This window comes from Somniosus microcephalus, chromosome 24 (genome assembly GCF_052327205.1).
Source record: "Somniosus microcephalus isolate GS21.2 chromosome 24, FLI_Smic_1.0, whole genome shotgun sequence".
Classification (NCBI taxonomy): Eukaryota; Metazoa; Chordata; class Chondrichthyes; order Squaliformes; family Somniosidae; genus Somniosus; species Somniosus microcephalus.
The window spans coordinates 12,600,641-12,620,220 of NC_141010.1; the positions used below are offsets into that span (position 1 = coordinate 12,600,641).

The window sequence follows — 19,580 nt, forward strand, 5'->3', positions numbered from 1 at the left end:
GCAGCGATTTTAGCGCCTGAGCTAAATTGACCAGTTGTTTCACGGTGGCACTAAACACTACCGCCATGATAGAAACATAGAAACATAGAAACATAGAAGATAGGAGCAGGAGTAGGCTATTCGGCCCTTCGAGCCTGCTCCGCCATTCAATGAGATCATGGCTGATCATTCAAATTCAGTACCCTGTCCCTGCCTTCTCCCCATATCCCTTGATCCCTTTAGCCTTAAAAAATATAGCCAACTCCTTTTTGAATATATTTAATGAACTGGCCTCCACCGCCCTCTGTGGCAGAGAATTCCACAGGTTCACCACTCGCTGGGTGAAGAAATTCCTCCTCATTTCAGTCCTAAATGGCTTACCCCTTATCCTTAGACTATGACCCCTGGTTCTGGACTCCCCAGCCATCATAAACATCCTTCCTGCATCTAGTCTGTCCAGGCCTGACAGAATTTTATAGGTTTCGATGAGATCCCCTCTCAATCTTCTAAACTCCAGTGAGTATAAGCCCAATCAACACAATCTCTCCTCATACGTCATTCCTGCCATCCCAGGTATCAGCCTGGTGAATCTTCGCTGCACTCCTTCCATGGCAAGAACGTCCTTCCTCAGGTAAGGCGACCAAAACTGCACACAATACTCAAGGTGCGGTCTCACCAAGGCCCTGTACAACTGTAGCAAGACATCCTTGTTCCTGTACTCGCACCCTCTTGCTACGAAGGCCAACATACCGTTTGCCTTCTTAACCACCTGCTGCACCTGCGTGCTTACCTTCAGCGACTGGTGCACAAGAACACCCAGGTCTCTTTGCACTTCCCCTTCTCCCAATCTATTGCCATTCAAATAATAATCTGCCTTCCTGTTTTTGCCACCAAAGTGGATAACCTCACATTTATCCACATTATAGTGCATTTGCCATGTTTCTGCCCAATCACCCAATCTGTCCAAATCGTACTGGAGTTTCTCGACATCCTCCTCACAGCTTACCCTCCCACCCAGCTTTGTGTCATCTGCAAATTTGGAGATATTACATCCAATTCGCTCGTCAGGTAGAACAGAGAGACTCCTGCGCCTGCAGATTGTGACGTCAGTCGAGCGTGCAATGCCCCAGTAGTGCCCCGGACCGGATATTGAGTCACACCCCCTGCCTTATCGCCTGCCGTTAGGAACGACAGGTAGAGGGGAACGTTTTCAAGTCGGGAAGGGGCTGGGGGAGCGCCATTTAAAGGCGGGCGCTTCCTGCCTTTTCTTGTCGGCAAAAGTTTTGGTACACGCAGGTTGAGAGGGAGAGAGACGTCTGGAAAGATTTAATGCTGTCCTAAGGAGTTTTGGCCCTCAGCACCACTTTTGAGGTTCCTAAGCGCCGAGGTCGTTCCCTGGGCCTATCCATTAGTGCTTCCAACACAATTGCTTTCGAGGTCTCTCCAGGCCGAGATTCAAGGCTGCAATGAGCAGGGTGTGGCTGGCCAGCAAGATGGCCCCTCCCCTTTAAGAACTGGACGGCGCCAGTCTGTCTGGCTTCCATGGTAACTGGCACCGCCTGAGCTTCAGTAGCGTTCTGAGGTAGCGCCTCGCTCCCCGACGTTAGCGCCTTAAGAGAGGTGTGTAGCGCCTGATGTAGCGTTCAAATCACCTCCAGGAGTGATAGAGGCGAATTTTGCAGTCGGAGGCAATAATTAGCGCCGGGCGCTAGACTTTGCGCCCGGCCGATATTAGCACCCCAAAATGGGCGATACCCAATTTTTACCCCGAAGCCTTTAGTTCCACAAGCTCAGATGTGACCTTGGGTCTGTGAAGTATTAAAAATGTCTATTTTCCTCTGTAGATGGAAGAGCAGCCATCCTATGAAATTAATATGTACATGTACATGTACTTTGTCATCTTCATCATCTTCGGGGCATTCTTCACCCTCAATCTCTTTATTGGTGTAATTATCGACAATTTTAACCAACAAAAGAAAAAGATAAGTATTTCTTCTTTGCATTATACACCTTTTCCAGTGACTATTGTGATAAACCAAAGTGTAAGCATAGTCATGGATAACATTTAAACAAATTTCAAAAGCTTTCAGTTTACCATTCTATCTTTACTTATGAATGGGGCGGGGAGGTGGTTACATTTTAGGGTATTTCTGTAATCTCCTCCAGCCCCACAACTCCCCGAGATCTCTGCGCTCCTCCAATTCTGGCCTCTTGAGCATCCCTGATTTTAATCGCTCAACCATCGGTGGCTGTGCCTTCCGCTGCCAAGACTCTAAGCTCTGGAAATCCCTCTCTAAACCTTTCTGCCTCTCTCTCCTCCTTTAAGACACTCCTATCTCTTTGAACAAGTTTTTGGTCGCCTGCCCTACGATCTTATGTGGCTCGGTGTCAAACTTTGTTTGATGATTGCTCCTGTGCAGCGCCTTGGGATGTTTTACTACGTTAAAGGCGCTATCTAAATACAAGTTGTTGTTGTTGTAGGGCCAATGATACAGTCAGTGAGATACCGGCCTTTCACCCATGGTTCCTGTGTTCCAATCCGGCCCAGACTGATGGAGTGAAAGTCTCCCCTGTTTGACTGTTCGTCCTACATGAAATGCGGCTCAATCGAGTCCCTGGTGGGCATGAGATCACAGCAAAAAAAAACTGCCCCTAATTTGGCACCAAATTATCAGTATCATTCAGAAAGGTCACAGATTTGCTGGTGTGGGAAGAGGGGGAAAAAATACAAGTGCCCTCCTGAGCTGGTGTTGATGTGCATCGTTGGAGCACAGCATAAATAACTTTACTTTCCATTTAACCGTGCTGTGCCTGACTTGGGATTACCTGATGCCTGCGTTGGTCACCTGAAGAAGAAACTAGTGTCCATCGCCACCACGAGCACAAAATATGCATCAAAAGTAAGTTTGAATGTTGCGGTATAAACCCCACCATGGCAAGTTGGGAGAATGAATTCAGTAAATTTGTAAGCTGGCGCCAGACAAAATGAAAGCTTGTTGTAAAAACCTAACTGGTTCACTAATGTCCTTCAGGGAAGGGAACCTGCCACCTCCACATGATCTGGCTTACAAATGACTCCAATCCCACACAGCACAGTTGACTCTTCATGCCCTGAGGGCAACTAGGGATGGGCAATAAATGTGACCTTGCCTGCGGCACCCACATCCCGAAAACAAATATATTAAAAAATATATCAATAAGTAGATAGACAATGTAGGGAGTAATAAATAAACTAGAATAAACAATCTAGAATAGCTTGGAAACAAACCTCTAAAAATGTTGATGAGCTTGACAGAGCACTCCTTTGTCTTTCATTGATTTTACTGAATATTGCTGAAGTTTCGTGAATTAATTGTAAGCGTTCTCATCTTTACTTTGGAGGAAAAGATATCTTTATGACGGAAGAACAGAAGAAGTACTACAACGCTATGAAAAAGCTTGGCTCAAAGAAACCACAAAAACCCATCCCCAGACCAAGTGTAAGTGTAAAGTCGGCTATCAATGAACCTTAGAAGGGAATGAAGTGTCTATGAGGAGTATGTTCTGTTCAAAGTACTTCTCCAGTGTGACCTGATTAAAAGATACCAGAGAAAATACATGGACCAAACTTAAGCAGAACTTAGCTGGTGGGCTTAACAAGGTCAATCAAGGGAAGATAGCGTGGGTTGGCCACAAGTCGATGGAGGCGGGACTAAAACCCAACAAGTGGGAGTCCCGCCTCCAAAAGCTCCCCATTGACAAAATCCAGCCCTCTGATTCTCCTGCCATGCATAAATATTGGTCAGAAATACTAGGATGAATATAACCAATGCTCAAGTATTTATATCATGGCAACACATTTCTTTTTCTTCCCTTCCCCAGAATAAAATTCAAGGAGTGTTCTTTGATTTTGTCAGCCAACAAGCCTTTGATATCTTTATCATGATTCTCATCTGCCTCAACATGGTAACTATGATGATAGAAACAGACGACCAAAGTGCAGAAAAAGATGAAATTCTTTACTGGATCAACTTGGTGTTTATTGTTGTGTTTACCTGTGAATGTGTGCTCAAGATCATCGCACTCAGATATTATTACTTCACCATTGGCTGGAATATTTTTGATTTTGTTGTGGTGATTCTTTCTATTGTGGGTAAGTCAGAAACTAACATGCTTTTTTTTAAAAAAAAAAGAAAACTTGTTTTTGTGAGATTTTCCCTCGTTTAGGTGAGGGATGTCGGATGGTGTGGAAATGGAATGAGTTTAATTTCAGGCACACAGTGTTTGCATCAAGCACTCCCAGAGTAGAGTGACACTCTCTACTCTGCCCAGTAGCGTGCCTTAGCCCCAAATTCAGAAGAGCAACCCCAACTGTGTCAGTGTGACATGTTTCCATTTCCCACATCAGCTATCAGGTGCCTCTTTAAGTGCAATTGCCAGCTTAATCCCCAATTACAAACGCTTTTATGTTTTGGATTTGTGGCACCAGGAACTAAATTGGAACTGTCCAAACTCAATTCATGTAGGATTCTTACAGTCAACAGACAATAGGCTTTCATTTCAACCTGAGTTAGACTCCAGACATGAAAGGTCAGAATCGAACTCACTGCACCCTCCAATGCCTCTTATAACTTGACTTTCTAGATACTTATGAGGACTATACACAATTCAAAGACCATACATAGCTCCGAATGTTTGTCATAACATCAGTGTTTGCCATGATGTGATAGTGCAGTGTCACATTGGAATTCCATGCGGTACATGGAGTGGTAAGGCTGATATTGGCCAAAAGATCAGCTTTAAGTTAGGTTTGAATAGTTAATTTTTCTACTTGTCACCCAACATCGTAGGATGGATTTTCCAATTGAGTAACAGTTTATTACATGAATGGGTGTGAAGTGGTTTAACTGATCAGGAAAGATGGAAAGAGACATCTTATGCGAGACTTGCATCTATTTAGTGCCCCTCCAACTTTTCGGGTTTGTCATTGCTCTGGAAGTGCTCAGTTTGCAGCTAATTATATTAAAATTAACCCGCCCAAACAATGACATTAGACATTCATGCAATTTCCTGGCATACCAGAATACATCTCATTCATCGACTCGCCCATATAAAATGGACATCTGGGATTGCTAGGGTATGCCCCATAGTAAGGTAGGTACCATTCACTTTCAGAGCCTTTATCCTTTTTTTTGTTTTCCATTTAGTTAGTCAGGAGGCTTTATACCAAATGTTCTGGCACTGTCATTTTCTTTGGTATATCCATGATACTGGGGCAACAGGAAGCCCAATAGGAATCTCCTATACTTAAGAGGAAGAGAAATGGGAGGGATACAAATGGTCAGACATCACCAGAGATAGACTTTGTCCACCCGCTGGTACCCTCTCATGCACATTTGCAAGCAGAGGTGTACCTCCCTAGCAATGACCTTGCAGAACTGGCTGCCCAAGGCTCCAGGCCAGCAGACAGCCAAGTGCAGAGATGTGCCATCTGCTGTAAGGGCACCTGTAGCTAGCGCACAATATAGATATGGCAATTCCAATGGCAGCAATAGTCTGACTCAAGTCCTCTTTCACTGCCACCTTCCAGGTATGCTGCAGTGCTGTCCTATAGGGAGGTTCCCTGGAGTGGAAAGGAAGGACACAGTCCTCGCTACCATCTCATTCTGTGCCAGTTCACCAGCCAGTAAATGGGGGATGGGTGGTTTGGAGTATTACACATAAAAATGGAAAATGCAGGGAATATACAGCAGATCTGTCAGCGCCTGAAAAAAGATGATCGGTTAATGTTTCAGGTGCAGGCTCATTGTCAGAGCACAGTACGAGCGTTTTCTGCATTTTAGATTGTGTAATGTATAGAGCAGCAGTGCGGCAGGTCTTGTCTTTGTGCAACAGTGACTTCAATCGAAGTAAACATTGGGAGCGATGTAAAATAGGCTGCCGACTCGCTATCACCCGATTTACACAATCGCAGAGTCCAAATCTACCTAAACACGTTTACTTTGAAGGATAGATTAAAAAAATGCAAAGTAAATAGAAACAGAACATGCTGGAAATGCAGAGCATCGGTCAGCAGCTGCAAGAGGAAGATGTAGGCCTAAAAATTCGGTTGCTTTGCGCCTCCCATTAGCGCCCTAACGGGGCGCAAAGCAACTAGCGCCCGGGCGCGGCGCCGCCAACACCTCCCGTGAAATTCAGCGTGAGGTTAGCGGCGGCGGTCAGACAGGGTCAGGGGGGCCTACCTGCGGCCGGGGCGGCGCTAATTAAAGGCGAGGTGCTGGGCGGCCATTTTTGTTGCTGGCCGCCTGCCAGCAGCTGCTCCCGTTGCCATCTCCGACCTCCTGACCAGCCAAAATGTATCTTTCTCTTTCATGTTGACCAACCCACTGCACTTTCCATTTTTATTTCAGATTTTCACCATTTGCAATTATTCTTTGTATCTCAAATAATTATTCTTATCACCCATTTTTATTTGTTTCAGGTATAATGCTGGCAGATATAATAGAGAAGTACTTTGTATCACCTACCCTGTTCAGGGTTATTAGACTAGCCAGGATTGGCCGTGTCCTTCGACTTATCCGAGGAGCTAAAGGGATTCGAACTCTCTTGTTTGCCTTGATGATGTCACTTCCAGCCTTGTTCAACATTGGCCTTTTACTCTTTCTAGTTATGTTCATCTATTCCATATTTGGAATGTCCAATTTTGCGTATGTGAAAAAAGAAGCGGGTATTGACGACATATTCAATTTTGAAACGTTTGGCAACAGCATGATTTGCCTGTTCCAGATTACCACCTCAGCCGGCTGGGATGGTCTACTCTTGCCCATTATGAACAGTGGCCCTCCCGATTGTGATCCCAAAGCAATAAATCAGGGCACTGACATCAAGGGGAATTGTGGCAATCCAGCAGTGGGAGTATTCTTTTTTGTCAGCTACATCATCGTTTCCTTTCTGATTGTGGTCAACATGTACATCGCCATCATATTGGAGAACTTCAACGTGGCCACTGAGGAAAGCGCTGAACCACTATGCGAGGATGACTTCGAAATGTTCTATGAAGTCTGGGAGAAGTTTGATCCAGAAGCCACGCAATTTGTTGAGTATTCCAGAATGTCCGACTTTGTCAATACGTTGCAAGATCCATTGCGAATTGCCAAACCGAATAAAATCAAGCTGATTACCATGGACCTACCAATGGTGTCTGGCGACAAAATCCACTGTCTGGATATACTCTTTGCATTGACTAAGGAGGTGTTGGGTGAATCTGGAGAGATGGATGCTCTGAAGGAGTCCATGGAGGAGAAGTTCATGGCTGCCAATCCTTCCAAGGTCTCGTATGAACCTATAACCACCACACTTCGGCGAAAGCAAGAGGAGGTTTGTGCAGTCAAAATTCAACGAGCTTTCCGGCGTCACCTGCTGAAACGCTCTGTCAAACACGCATCCTACATGTACCGCCGTAGCGTAACAGACGCGATTCTACCTGACGAAGAGGCTCCAGAGAAAGAAGGGTTACTCGCTATTCGAATGAGTCAAAACTATGGTAAATACCAACCTGATGAAGAAAGTACACCGAGCGTAGCTCTAGAAGCAGCAGCATCTCCTACAGAAGCAGCAACAACTCCTACAGAAGCAGTAGAAACTCCTTCACAAGCAGCAACAGTTCCTCTGGAAGCAGCGGTTACCCCTCTAGAAGCAGCGGTTACCCCTCTAGAAGCAGCAGTTACCCCTCTAGAAGCAGCGATAACCCCTTTAGAAGCGGCAGTAACTGCGGCCGAACCAATAGACTGGATTTCAGAAGCGAAGGGTATTAGAGAGTCAATTGTATAACTGGGGTTGAAAGTGCTTGCAAAGAGCCAAGCTTACAAAGCAGGGCACAAGGTGCCACGGTGTATGGCACTAGTACCTTCAAGAATGTTACTTTGTCTCTAGTTTTCTAGCACTGAACGTTTCCAGTCAACAAGTGGGACGTGCATTGTGCAACTGGTCTTTGCAGTATAATCTGGGAGGACCCACAGTAAGGTCACAATCTGTGTGCCAGAGGAAAAAAGGCCATCTTTTAAAAAGAATCTCGCCAACATTCTTTACTGTAATCGGCACTATGACAAAGTGCTTAGCTGCAACTCGAATGTGCATCTCTCCAGTGTCACGACTTGGTTTGTGTAAAAAAGAGTAACATTGAATGTTGCTAAATGTCTGCTAAAGAGAAGTTTTTGAACCATATGCTTTTCTTCAGGGAGATGTGGTTGATCCTTGTACAGTGATGGTGTTTATATCAGATATGCTGCGTATAATTAATACCAAACAACATCCAGGGTTGTCTTTTGATAGTTTCAGAAACAAAACCATTATCACACGGTAGGTTAGTCCAAAGGTCATTTCTCCAGTTTCATTTCAAAGCTGTTCAATTTAAAAATGCTTTCAGCTCTTTCAATGCTGTGCTTTTACTAACCATAATAAATGCCACTTGTCTAAAATGTAAGTAGCATTCAAATTATCGCTGGAAATGAACTTTCATTTCAGTACATGGTTTTTTTGTACAATACAATTTAAAAAGAAAAGCCATCTGCTTAATTGTTGTGTCGTAATCTTTTTAAAATTCAGCTGTTCAGATACTATTTTAAATATACGTACTGTAATAATTTTTATATGCTGCAAGGTACCAAAGTAGAATGGCATTCAACAAATCTCCCAATTATTGCTATTTCTCTGGTGTAAATGCACTAGACAGTGAGACTTTCAATTTCTGTCTATAGCCTGTGCGGCCCGATACGGTGAGTTAGTGTTTCAGGGTAGGTATAGTTAGTGCTGTAGTGATTTTCAGCATCACCGTGCACAGTTGCGAAATCTTGAGTCCTTCCTCCCGCCCCAAAGTGCCCCATCAGTGGGATCCATCGCTCGAGGTGAAGTAACAAACCCTGTTGCTACTGCACAAAAAAAAACACAATCCTTTTCTTCTACTATCATAAAGCATCGACACGTCAGCCCATTCATTATTGTGATTCGTGGATTTGCATGTGTTGATTCATTAACACTGAGTTTTCTTCAATCCGCTGGATTGTTCCGAGCAACCTTGAATACGCTCTTAGTGCACAGAGTAAAAGCAGATTCGCACAACTGTGTTTGATGTGGATCCTGAACAGCATCGCAGACCTCTGCACCTTTCAACCTGCAGTGTGTTGAGAACTTGGCTTGAAGGTTGAAGCTGGAGAATGTTCTCACGCAGATTTGGTTAATGGGGCAGGTTCGGGAGTCTTGCTGCTTTTCTCAGCAGTGCTGTTTAATATCAGGATATCCCGGTAAAAAAAAATGAGACAGCTGAGAGGCATGCAGGACTCCCAGCCTGGGAGAAAATGTTTATGTTGCTCGGGACAAGAAAAGGCCCTCAGGCTCAGATTTACTCACATCCCACCTTTTGGCTGATTTCAGGTCCTTGCACCAACCATCTCCTTCCCCACCTCCTGGGATAGGCATAAAACCAGAGACATGTAGTTAATTCGGGAGTCCTCCATTAAAAATTCCTCTCCGACCTCACGCGGGCAATCAAGCAAGCCCCAGGCGCTCCCAGATCCACACACTGTCTTCCATGTTAATTTACTCTTGCCTCCCATATGCCACGATCACCTCATTCTTCAGAAATCCATCTAACACTTTCTCGAAGGACTAAGGAATCTAGTCTACACTGCCACCACTGGAATTCTGTTCCACAAGTCAGCCCCCACTCTGGGAAAAGTAAACATCCAACCTCACCCCCTACTTCCTCAGTTTGTATGGGTGGCACCTAGTTCTAGTCGACCCAGTCACCTCAGACTTGCATGATGTCTACAATCTCAATAACCTTAAATACCTGGATCTACATACAGGAACTTTAGACACAGGAGGAGGCCATTCAGCCCTTTGAGGCTGCTCCGTCATTCAATTGGATCACGGCTGATCTGCACCTCAACTCCATTTTCCCACCTTTGCTCCATATCCCGTGATACCCTTACCTAACAAAAATCTATCAATCTCAGTCTTGAAAGCTCCAATTGTCCCCTGGCATCCATAGCCTTTTGGGGCAGAGAGTTCCAGATTTCCACTACCTTTTCTGTGAAAAAGTGGTCCCTGATCTCACACCTAAGTGGCCTGGCTCTAATTTTGAGATTATGTCCCCCCTTGTTCTGGATTCCCCCACCAGAGTAAATAGTTTCTCTGCATCTATCCTATTGAATCCTTTTAACATTTTAAACACCTCGATCAGATCACCCCTCAACTTTCTATACTCAAGGGAATACAAGCCACGCTTATGCAACCTGTCCTCATATTAACCCCCTATGCCTCGGTATCAATCTGATAAATCTGTGCTATAACCCCTCCAAGGTTAATACATCCTTCCTGAGGTGCAGGGCCCAAAACTGAACACAGTACTTCAGGTGGAATCTGACCAAAGCTCTCTATCACAGATAGGTAACCGCGAGGATCCACTGAGACAACAATGCAATTGACCATCGTGACAATTTGTAAAAAATCTGGAGGTTTAAGGTCAGCAAGTCCATGTAGTACTTGCAGTGTGTAAGAAGTGTCACACCTGAGAGCCTCAGTCTTTTTACTAGAGTATTGCTTGGGTTCTTTTATCGGGGTGTAAATATATCAGCACAGCCATGTGATTGCGATGCAATGGCTTCACCGCCTCGCTGGTCACGTCTGCGCCAATACATTTTTAAACCTGAATTTGAACAACATGCAAGGAAGTATAGCAAAGGTTCACACCACACCTGATATAAAGTTCTGTGTCACATGAACTTGCCCAGGATAAAAAACAACTTGCTGGACCGAGGGCAGAATTTTTCAGATCAGGCTAAACCAATAAGGTCTCTCTCCCTCATCCAGTATGAACCCCACTTTAAGACAACCCCTGGGGTTGACATCTAATGTCTGCTTTCAAGCAGGCTGTCCAGAGATCTCCGAAGGGCAAAAGCAGTCAACAAACGTCTATTTAATTCAATTTTTCCAAAAGTGCTTTGTGACTATGTAGGCGGCAATCATTGGGAGGGGGTAATTGATTTTGGCCGACAGTGTGAAACGGGTGATAGTGAGTCAGCAGCCCATTTTTACATCGCTTCCTGACTTCAATGGAAATAAAAATTGGGAGAGTTGTAATAGCGGGCGGCCGACTCGCTATGACCCTTTTCATGCTATCACACAAAGTCAAAGCGATCCCTGTTGAGTTATTAAGGTTAGCGACGAACTTTCTTCCGCAGCAGAGTTAAGCATCAGAACTCCAAACCATGTTCCTGCGCCCTTGCCGTGTCTTATTTAGTTTTGAGTCTGGCAAAAGGTGTTAAGTTCCACTAAGTCATCCACATTGAGGGCCTGCCCCTTGTCCCTGGTACTGCTGGCACAATGCCCATTCAGATTGAAACAGAATAATAGGACTGAATAAATAGCGACAACCCTGTTTATTATGGTCTTATTACTGTTGCTTTCCCTGATTATGTTGTGAATATATGGATAAATACAATAATGTTAAGAGAGCACATGTGTGTGTGTTCTAGTGATTAAGCTTGTACAGAAAGAAATACCAAATGATGAAAAGGAAGAGTAATTGCTCAGATGATCTGTTCAATGAGGTAAATGTGAAATCATTTGGTTTTCAGCATGTTTCTATTTATTTTGTTCTTCTTAATTGCTCTTCTGTTATTCAAATTTCTCAATATAAGGTAGGAATTGTATTTAAAGCTCATAGTCTTATTATTTGGCAGAAGGTTTGTCTGCATCGTGATAATTCCAGTTACTGGTAAAATGGATATTGCTCACAATGTTCTCAAGGGGGAGGAATGATTCCTGTGCACCACAGCGATATGTCTTTTTTATATATATAATTGTATCAGGCAAGCTTTGGTTTGTAAATATTGTTGAATTCTTGTTCACTGACAGCATGTGGCACAGCTGTACTTTTTCATTCATAACTGAACCCAAAAACCTGATGCAAGTTTGTTGCCAGGTAGTGCAACAGGTCACTAATAACTATGCTCAAGCAGTATACAGACATACTATGGCAGGGTAGTGGGTGTATTGGGTTGAATTAGACCACCCGAGTACAGTGCATCAATCTGGATTCTGATCATCCCTCATTCTTGTTCCCTTTTCCCTGAAAGTTGTGCATCACTGAACCAACTGCAGGAGAAATTAAAATACAATTTCTTGCTGTACAAGGTCAAAATCCCTAGCCATTCACCAAAGGTCAGACAAAATCTGCAATCGCTGTACCGCGTGGCGCCTGCTGAGCAGGCAGAGAGGAGGAAGAGGATGAGAATGAATGCAGTGAGGCCTCCTTACCAAAAAATCATAAAGCCTGGAATGAGGAAAGGCCATTCGGCCCATTAAGGCCACTCCATCCAGCCCATCAAGGCCAGTCCATTCAGCCCATCAAGGCCACTCCATTCAGCCCATCAAGGCCACTCCGTCCGACCCATCAAGGCCACTCCATTCGGCCCATTAAGGCCACTCCATTCAGCCCATCAAAGCCACTCCATTCAGCCCATCAAGGCCACTCCATTCAACCTGTCAAGGCCACTCCATTCAGCCCATCAAGGCCACTCTGTTCAACACATCAAGGCCACTCCATTCAGCCCATCAAGGCCACTCCATTCAGCCCATCAAGGCCACTCTGCCCGACCCATCAAGGCCACTCCATTCAGCCCATCAAGGCCAGTCCATTCGGCCCATCAAGGCCACTCCATTCAACCCATCAAGGCCACTCCATTCAGCCCATCAAGGCTACGCCATTCACCCATCAAGGCCAGTCCATTCGGCCCATCAAGGCCACTCCATTCAACCCGTCAAGGCCACTCCATTCAGCCCATCAAGGCTACGCCATTCACCCATCAAGGCCAATCCATTCGGCCCACCAAGGCCACTCCATTCGACCCATCAAGGCCACTCCATTCGGCCCATCAAGGCCTCTCCAGCCCATCAAGACCACTCCATTCAACCCATCAAGGCCACTCCGTTCAACCCATCACGGCCTCTCCATTCAGCCCATCAAGACCACTCCATTCAACCCATTAAGGCCACTCCGTTCAACCCATCAAGGCCTCTCCATTCAGCCCATCAAGACCACTCCATTCAACCCATCAAGACTACTCCGTTCAGCCCATCAAGGTCACTCAATTCGACTCATCAAGGCCAATCCATTCAGAGTTGAGAAAGGCTTGTGTGGACCATAAATAGGCTCATGTGGAGCATAAACACCGGCATAGACCAGTTGGGCCGAATGGCCTGTTTCAGTGCTGTAAATTCTATGTAAATTCTATGTAATGATGATTCTTTCATGGACCTTTCCCCATGTGCCACTACATAATGATCTCCTACCTTTTAAGAACACCAAGCTTCTTCCCTTACCTCTCCTAAAACACATGCAGTGCTATACTTTCTAACTAACTTTCGCTGAGGAGATTAAATAGATAGGGAGTGGTTAATGGACTGTACATTGCTTGTGGAAGACATAGGCTCAATGAGCTCAGTGGCCTTTCCTAATTCCATGCTGGCTTATATTTTTTATAAGAAACAGCCATTAACCTGGGGGGGGTTCACAAAAGATGTCATTAATGTGCCTTTATCCAAATCCTATGCACTGTCAGGCTCAGGAACCCCACCAAGCCTCACATCTAACCCATCATCCCAATGCGATGTTTGAAATTAAAGAATGAATTAAATTCCTCTATTTCAAATATTTCACCAATTAATGTTTTATACTTATCGAGAAGTGCTGGTGAGTTAGTTATTCTGAATAATGAAATTCAGCAGGGGCTTAGAAAATAATCAAGACGATGAAGAAGAAACTGTTTCCACTGGCGGGTAGCTTGGTAACAAGAGGACACAGATTTAAGATAATTGGCAAAAAAAACCAGAGGGGAGACGAGGAGAAAAAAAAAATAACACAGCACGTTGTTATGATCTACAATGCACTGCCTGCATGGATGGTGGAAGCAGATTCAATAGTGATTTTCAAAGAGAATTGGATATATGCTTGAAGAGGAAAAACTTGCAGAGCTATGAGGAAAGAGCAGGGGAGTGGGACTAATTGGATAGCCGGCACCGTCACGATGGGCCGAATGGCCGCTTTCTGTGCTGTAAAATTCTTTGATTCTGTGAAGGTCTAAATCAGGCCAACCCATCTGTAAGAAAGAAAGAAAGGCTTGCATTTATATAGCGCCTTTCACGACCACCGGACGTCTCAAAGTGCTTTACAGTCAATGAAGTACTTTTGAAATGGAGTCACTGTGGTAATGTGGGACACGCAGCAGCCAATTTGCGCACAACAAGGTCCCACAAACAACAATGTGATAATGACCAGATAATCTGTTTTTGTTATGTTAGTTGAGGGATGATTATTGGCCAGGACACCCAGGAGAACTCCCCTGCTCTTCTTTGAAATAGTGCGACGGGATCTTTTACGTCCACCTGAGAGAGCAGACGGGGCCTCGGTTTAACACTTCATCCGAAAGACGGCACCTCCGACAGTGCGGCACTCCCTCAGTACTGCACTGGAGTGTCAGCCTAGCTTTATAGAGACTATGAACTCTCCAAAGGTGCAGTGACTAGCTCAGGGTCACAAAGTGAATCCCCCATCCCTTGGCCCCACCATGAGTAGCTGTGCCTTTCGTTACCTAGGCACCATGCTCTGTAATTCTCTCTCTAAACTTCTCCGCATCTCTCCACCTCTCTCTCATCCTTTTAAGCCCCTCCTTAAAACCCACTTGTTTGAGCATCCTCTTAATCTCTCCTTTGTTTGGCTCAGTGACCTTTTATCGATTACACCTTACTGTGAAGTACAGCCCGATACTTTTTCAGTGTAGTTGCTGTTGTAATGTTGGGAAACAAAGCAGCTAATTTGCGCACAGCAAGCTCCCACAAACAGGCGCATGGGAACACCACCACCTCCAAGTTCCCCTCCAAGTCATATCCTGACTTGGACATATATCACCATTCCTTCATCGCCGTTGGGTCAAAATCCTGGAACTCCCTCCCTAACAGCACTGTGGGAGCACCTTCACCACACAGACTGCAGCGGTTCAAGAAGGCGGCTCACCACCACCTTCTCGAGGGCAACTAGGGATGGGCATTAAATGCTGGCCTCACCAGCAACGCCCACATCCCGTGAATGAATACATTTTTAAAAAGCAATGAGATAAATGATCAGATAATCTCCTTTAATGATGTTAGTTGAGGGATAAATATTGTCTCGGACACCGGGGAGAACTCGCCTGCACTTCTTTGAATAGTGCCATGTGATCTTTTATGTCTACCTGAGAGGGCAGATGGGGCCTTGGTTTAATGTCTCATCCAAAAGATAGCACCTCCGGCAGTGCAGCACTCCCTCAGTAAAGCACTGCAGTGTTAGCCTGGATTGTGTACTCCGGTCTCTGGAGTGGGGCTAGAGTCCACGACCTTCTGACTCGGAATCATTTAGTAAGAAAGATACAGGAAAGAAAATTGCATTTAATATGTTTGTATGTAATTCCTTGTTTGCCTCTACTAACAAACACTGTGCTCCAATAAATATGAAGCGCTTTGAGATATTTTATCTACATGATAAGGCATTTCTTTCTGACTTTCTATTACCACAACTATTAACCTGTTTTTCTTTAAACAGTAGTACCACTGTTAAAATAGGGGACAATGGAATTATACACAAATGCATTAAGCCTACTAATTGTATAATCATCTTTAAACTCTCAATGAAAATAATTGTTTTACTGCTGTGGGTTACATATCTTATATTTCCACCACAAAGGCTGGATTAATAAATTAACATTACCTTTGTTCCTTTGTCCTTCCCCAATGTTTTTTCTGCTGTGCTTTTAACCTGATTGCTTTGCAACCTTTCCGACCCGGGCTGGATTTTGTGAGCACTGCACCTGCACTAGACCAGTTCTTCAGAGTAAACCCCACGGCCTACACAGGTCTGTAACAAGACTGCTTGTCTGTAATATACATTGCTAAATTTGGAGATGCGAAATGTATTAATACTGAAGGAAAAGATTTTTTTTGGGGGGGGGGGGAAATGAACATTTTTCCTGTAAAATTGTAATAAACTATACATTAATAAATAAGTTAACCTTGTTTTTCCATGTTTGTTGTTAGGCGACTATTAGTAACATATGCTGGACACCACAACGAGCCACACACATTGCCACTAAAAGCACCCTGCCGACAGTATATTACAATACACACATACTGACATGAATCAGTCATTCATGAAAGAAAGACTTATGAAATAATACTGAGCGGCCTACGGGTGGCGCTGTTCAGGGAGAGTATAAATACTCGGGCACGGGCCCAGCTTGCGCAGGACATTCTTAACAGGAACTAGTGAAGGACACAACTAGACCTCCATGTTGTAAAACAGTTGATTAAAGCTTTGTTTAATGCTTAGACCAAGTGCCTAGTAGTTTTCTTACGTCACATACGTCTTTCAATTTTTCAATATTTGCCTTTCAATAACTTTAGTTCTTCACGGTTTTCATCTTCATCTTTCATATGGTGGTAACAAGAAACAAATTAAATATCAACACCTAAGTCAGATAATTTTCATAATTCACATACACACTCGTTCATCAGTGATTGGTGTTGGCATTTATCCTGACTTATGATTATTAGAATATTTTAATTAATTGGATTGGCTTTCTTTTTTTACATCCTAGAGCTTGACTGCTGGACCCTACCAAACTCCACCTGATTGCTCAAATCCTCTGGGCCTATTCCACTCCCCCACCCCACCCCATCCCCACCACCACAATTTCCATCAAGGTAAATTTTAAAACTTGATTGGCCGGATTGGGATGAAGATTTCAGCCAATCACAAAAAGGGGAATTTTTCCCTCATCGGGGCTCCTGACACATGCCAGGAACACCAAAGTGAAAAAAATCTCTTTAGATTCGACGGAAAGCAACACCAATGTGATTTTATTGCAACAAAAGTAAGTGGAGGTCACATTACCCTGCAGAATCCCCCTGGTGTCATTCTGGAGAATTAAATAATTTGGCCATCGTACCATTGCCCACAGTGCAAGTGGGTTGTTAACCCACTCTCACGCCAGCAACCAGTAGTGACTCATCTGCTAATTTCCCTCCCCTTCCTTCCTTTGGGGAACTGCCTACATAAATCAGCCAAGGTTAAAAATTAATCATTTAGTGATAACCACACATCCTATGACTGTAGGGACTGCGTTTCCCTACATTACAACAGTGACTACACTTCAAAGTACTTCTGTCTAGCACATTTGGACGTCCTGAGGACATGAAAGGCGTTTATATAACTGCAAGTCCTTTCTTCTTTCTATGTGGCACTGGGAACCCTGCATACATCACCGGTGAGGCCACATTTGGAGTGTCTAATGACATCAATGCAGCATGAAAGTGTTCAGGAAAGAGCTGCATAGATTCGTGGCTACAAGCTCTAGCTTCTGAGGATAGACTGACAGAGCTGAAATTGTTTTCATTGGATAAAGGAAGATTGAGCTGAGCATGATCTAGATCCTTAAACATGCTGAGAGGTCAGGCTGATGTAGATGTGAGCATGGAGTCATAGGCCTAGAAATTCGGTGGGCTGCGCCACCAGTTAGCGCTTAAAGAGGGCACTCAGTGGCTTTAGCGCCACTGGCCACGCCTCCCGCGATATTTAGCTGGGGCGCTAATGGCGGCGTTAGCCTGTTGCGCTGCACCGCCACCGATGACGTCATCGGTGTGCGCAGCACCCCGCTACCGCCTCGATCTCGATATTTGGTAGTGAACGCCTCTGTAGCGCCGTTCGCAAATCGCGCCTGGTTCACGGGGCCTACCTGTGGTGGCAGTGGCGCAAATTAAGGTGGAGGTGCGGGGCGGCCGTTTTTTTCGGCGGCCGCCTGCCAGCACCTCCGTCCCTGGCCTCCTGATCTCCCCCCGCGGCAGTGCTGGCTGTTTTCCGAGAGCCCGGCACTTCTCCTTGGTGCCGGGCTCTTTTGCCGGCACTCGCGATCTCTGATCGCGCTGGTGCAGGCCCCTCCCCCTTAAGAATGGGAGGCAGGCCTGCAGTACTGCAGCGCGCCGTGCCACAGCGTTGGCGCTGCGGCACGTTGCGCTGCGATATTCAGTTTCAGCGCCCTAAGAGGGATGCGGAGCGCCTCGAGCCTCGCCCCGTGTCCCTCTTGGGGCGTTCAAGCTGAATTTCCGGTGGTCGCTGCTGCTCCGATCGCTGCGCTAATTCCGGCGCCCAGGCGAGCTTGGCGCCCCGTTTGCGGCCCCACCGCATTTCTCCCCCATAGAGTTATACAGCACAGAAAGAGGCCCTTCGGCCCATCGTGTCTGCGCCGGCCATCAAGCCCTGTCTATTCTAATCCCATTTTCCAGCACTTGGTCCGTAGCCTTGTGTGCTATGGTGTTTCAAGTGCTCATCTAAATGCTTCTTGAATGTTGTGAGGGTTTCTGCCTCTACCACCCTTTCAGGCAGTGAGTTCCAGATTCCAACCACCCTCTGGGTGAAATAGTTTTTCCTCAAATCCCCTCTAAACTTCCTGCCCCTCACTTTGAAACTATGCCCCCTGGTTATTGACCCCTCTACTAAGGGGAAAAGATCCTTTCTATTTACCCTATCTATGCCCCTCATAATTTTGTACACCTCAATCAGGTCCCCCCTCAGCCTTCTCTGCTCTAAGGAAAACAACCCCAGCCTGTCCAGTCTCTCTTCATAGCTGAAGCGCTCCAGCCCAGGTAACATCCTGGTGAATCTCCTCTGCACCCTCTCCAACGCAATCACATCCCTCCTATAGTGTGGCGACCAGAACTGCACACAGTATTCCAGCTGGTCCTTTGACATAGGCCGTGACCCTCCACACTGCCTGAAGTAATCAGTGTCGTATGTTGACAGAGTACTTCATTGCTCTACTTGATATAATGGCCCGTAATTTCCGATAGAAGGCTTCCTGCGTGCGGAGGCCTCCTATCGGAAAGAAAATCTATGCCCTTACCTGAAGGCTCCCGCGGACCGGACACTTCCGATGCTGGGCCTCGCCACAGTTGGAATGCGCAGGGCCCAGGTATCCCAGGGGCGCAGGCGGTTCGCAAGCATCCCTGGGATCACGTGGGCCAGGCCAGCCAATAGGAGAAAGGAATCCCCCTTCATACTTTTGACAGATAGACCCGTCAAAGGTATGAATGGCGATCACCCCAAAAAGCACATCAAAACATTAAATACATTTTTTTTAAACCATCACATTTTTAAAATGAGTTAAAATGACATTAAATTAAATATTTTAAACAAAAAGTTAATTTTTTGAAAAAAAATAATTAATTTTTTTTACGGGGCTAAAAATAAACTTACCTTTTTTAAAAGTATTTTTAAATTATAAATGAGTGAAAAAAATATATTTTTGAAACTTTTTTTCAACTCTTATGCTGTTAAAAGCAGGCCTTACTGCTTTTACCAGGCGTAAGATTTTTAAGTGTTTTCTGCGGGCGGAGGTTGTGCAGAAAGCGGAACTCTCCCCCCGCAGAGGCCCTTCTCTAGGGCAGGTGGAGGATCTGTCAAGAGCATTCTTGATAGATCTGAAATGCCGGTTTTCAGCGCTTGCGCTGCGCATGCTTGAAACCGGCATTTCCAA

At 45.1% G+C, this 19,580-nt stretch overlaps 1 protein-coding gene across 2 annotated transcripts in view; it reads left to right on the forward strand.

The window, feature by feature from the left end:
• Nucleotides 1-16,379, forward strand: part of scn4ab (sodium channel, voltage-gated, type IV, alpha, b) — a 232,152-nt gene extending 215,773 nt beyond the window's left edge. For both annotated transcript variants that reach the window (XM_085966222.1, XM_085966221.1), the window contains 4 exons: nucleotides 1,824-1,961; nucleotides 3,354-3,458; nucleotides 3,841-4,111; nucleotides 6,440-16,379. In XM_085966222.1, the coding sequence (XP_085822348.1) occupies nucleotides 1,824-1,961; nucleotides 3,354-3,458; nucleotides 3,841-4,111; nucleotides 6,440-7,788 (1,863 nt within the window). In that variant the 3' untranslated portion in view covers nucleotides 7,789-16,379. The remainder of the gene's footprint in view (nucleotides 1-1,823; nucleotides 1,962-3,353; nucleotides 3,459-3,840; nucleotides 4,112-6,439) is intronic.
• Nucleotides 16,380-19,580: the final 3,201 nt, after the last annotated feature.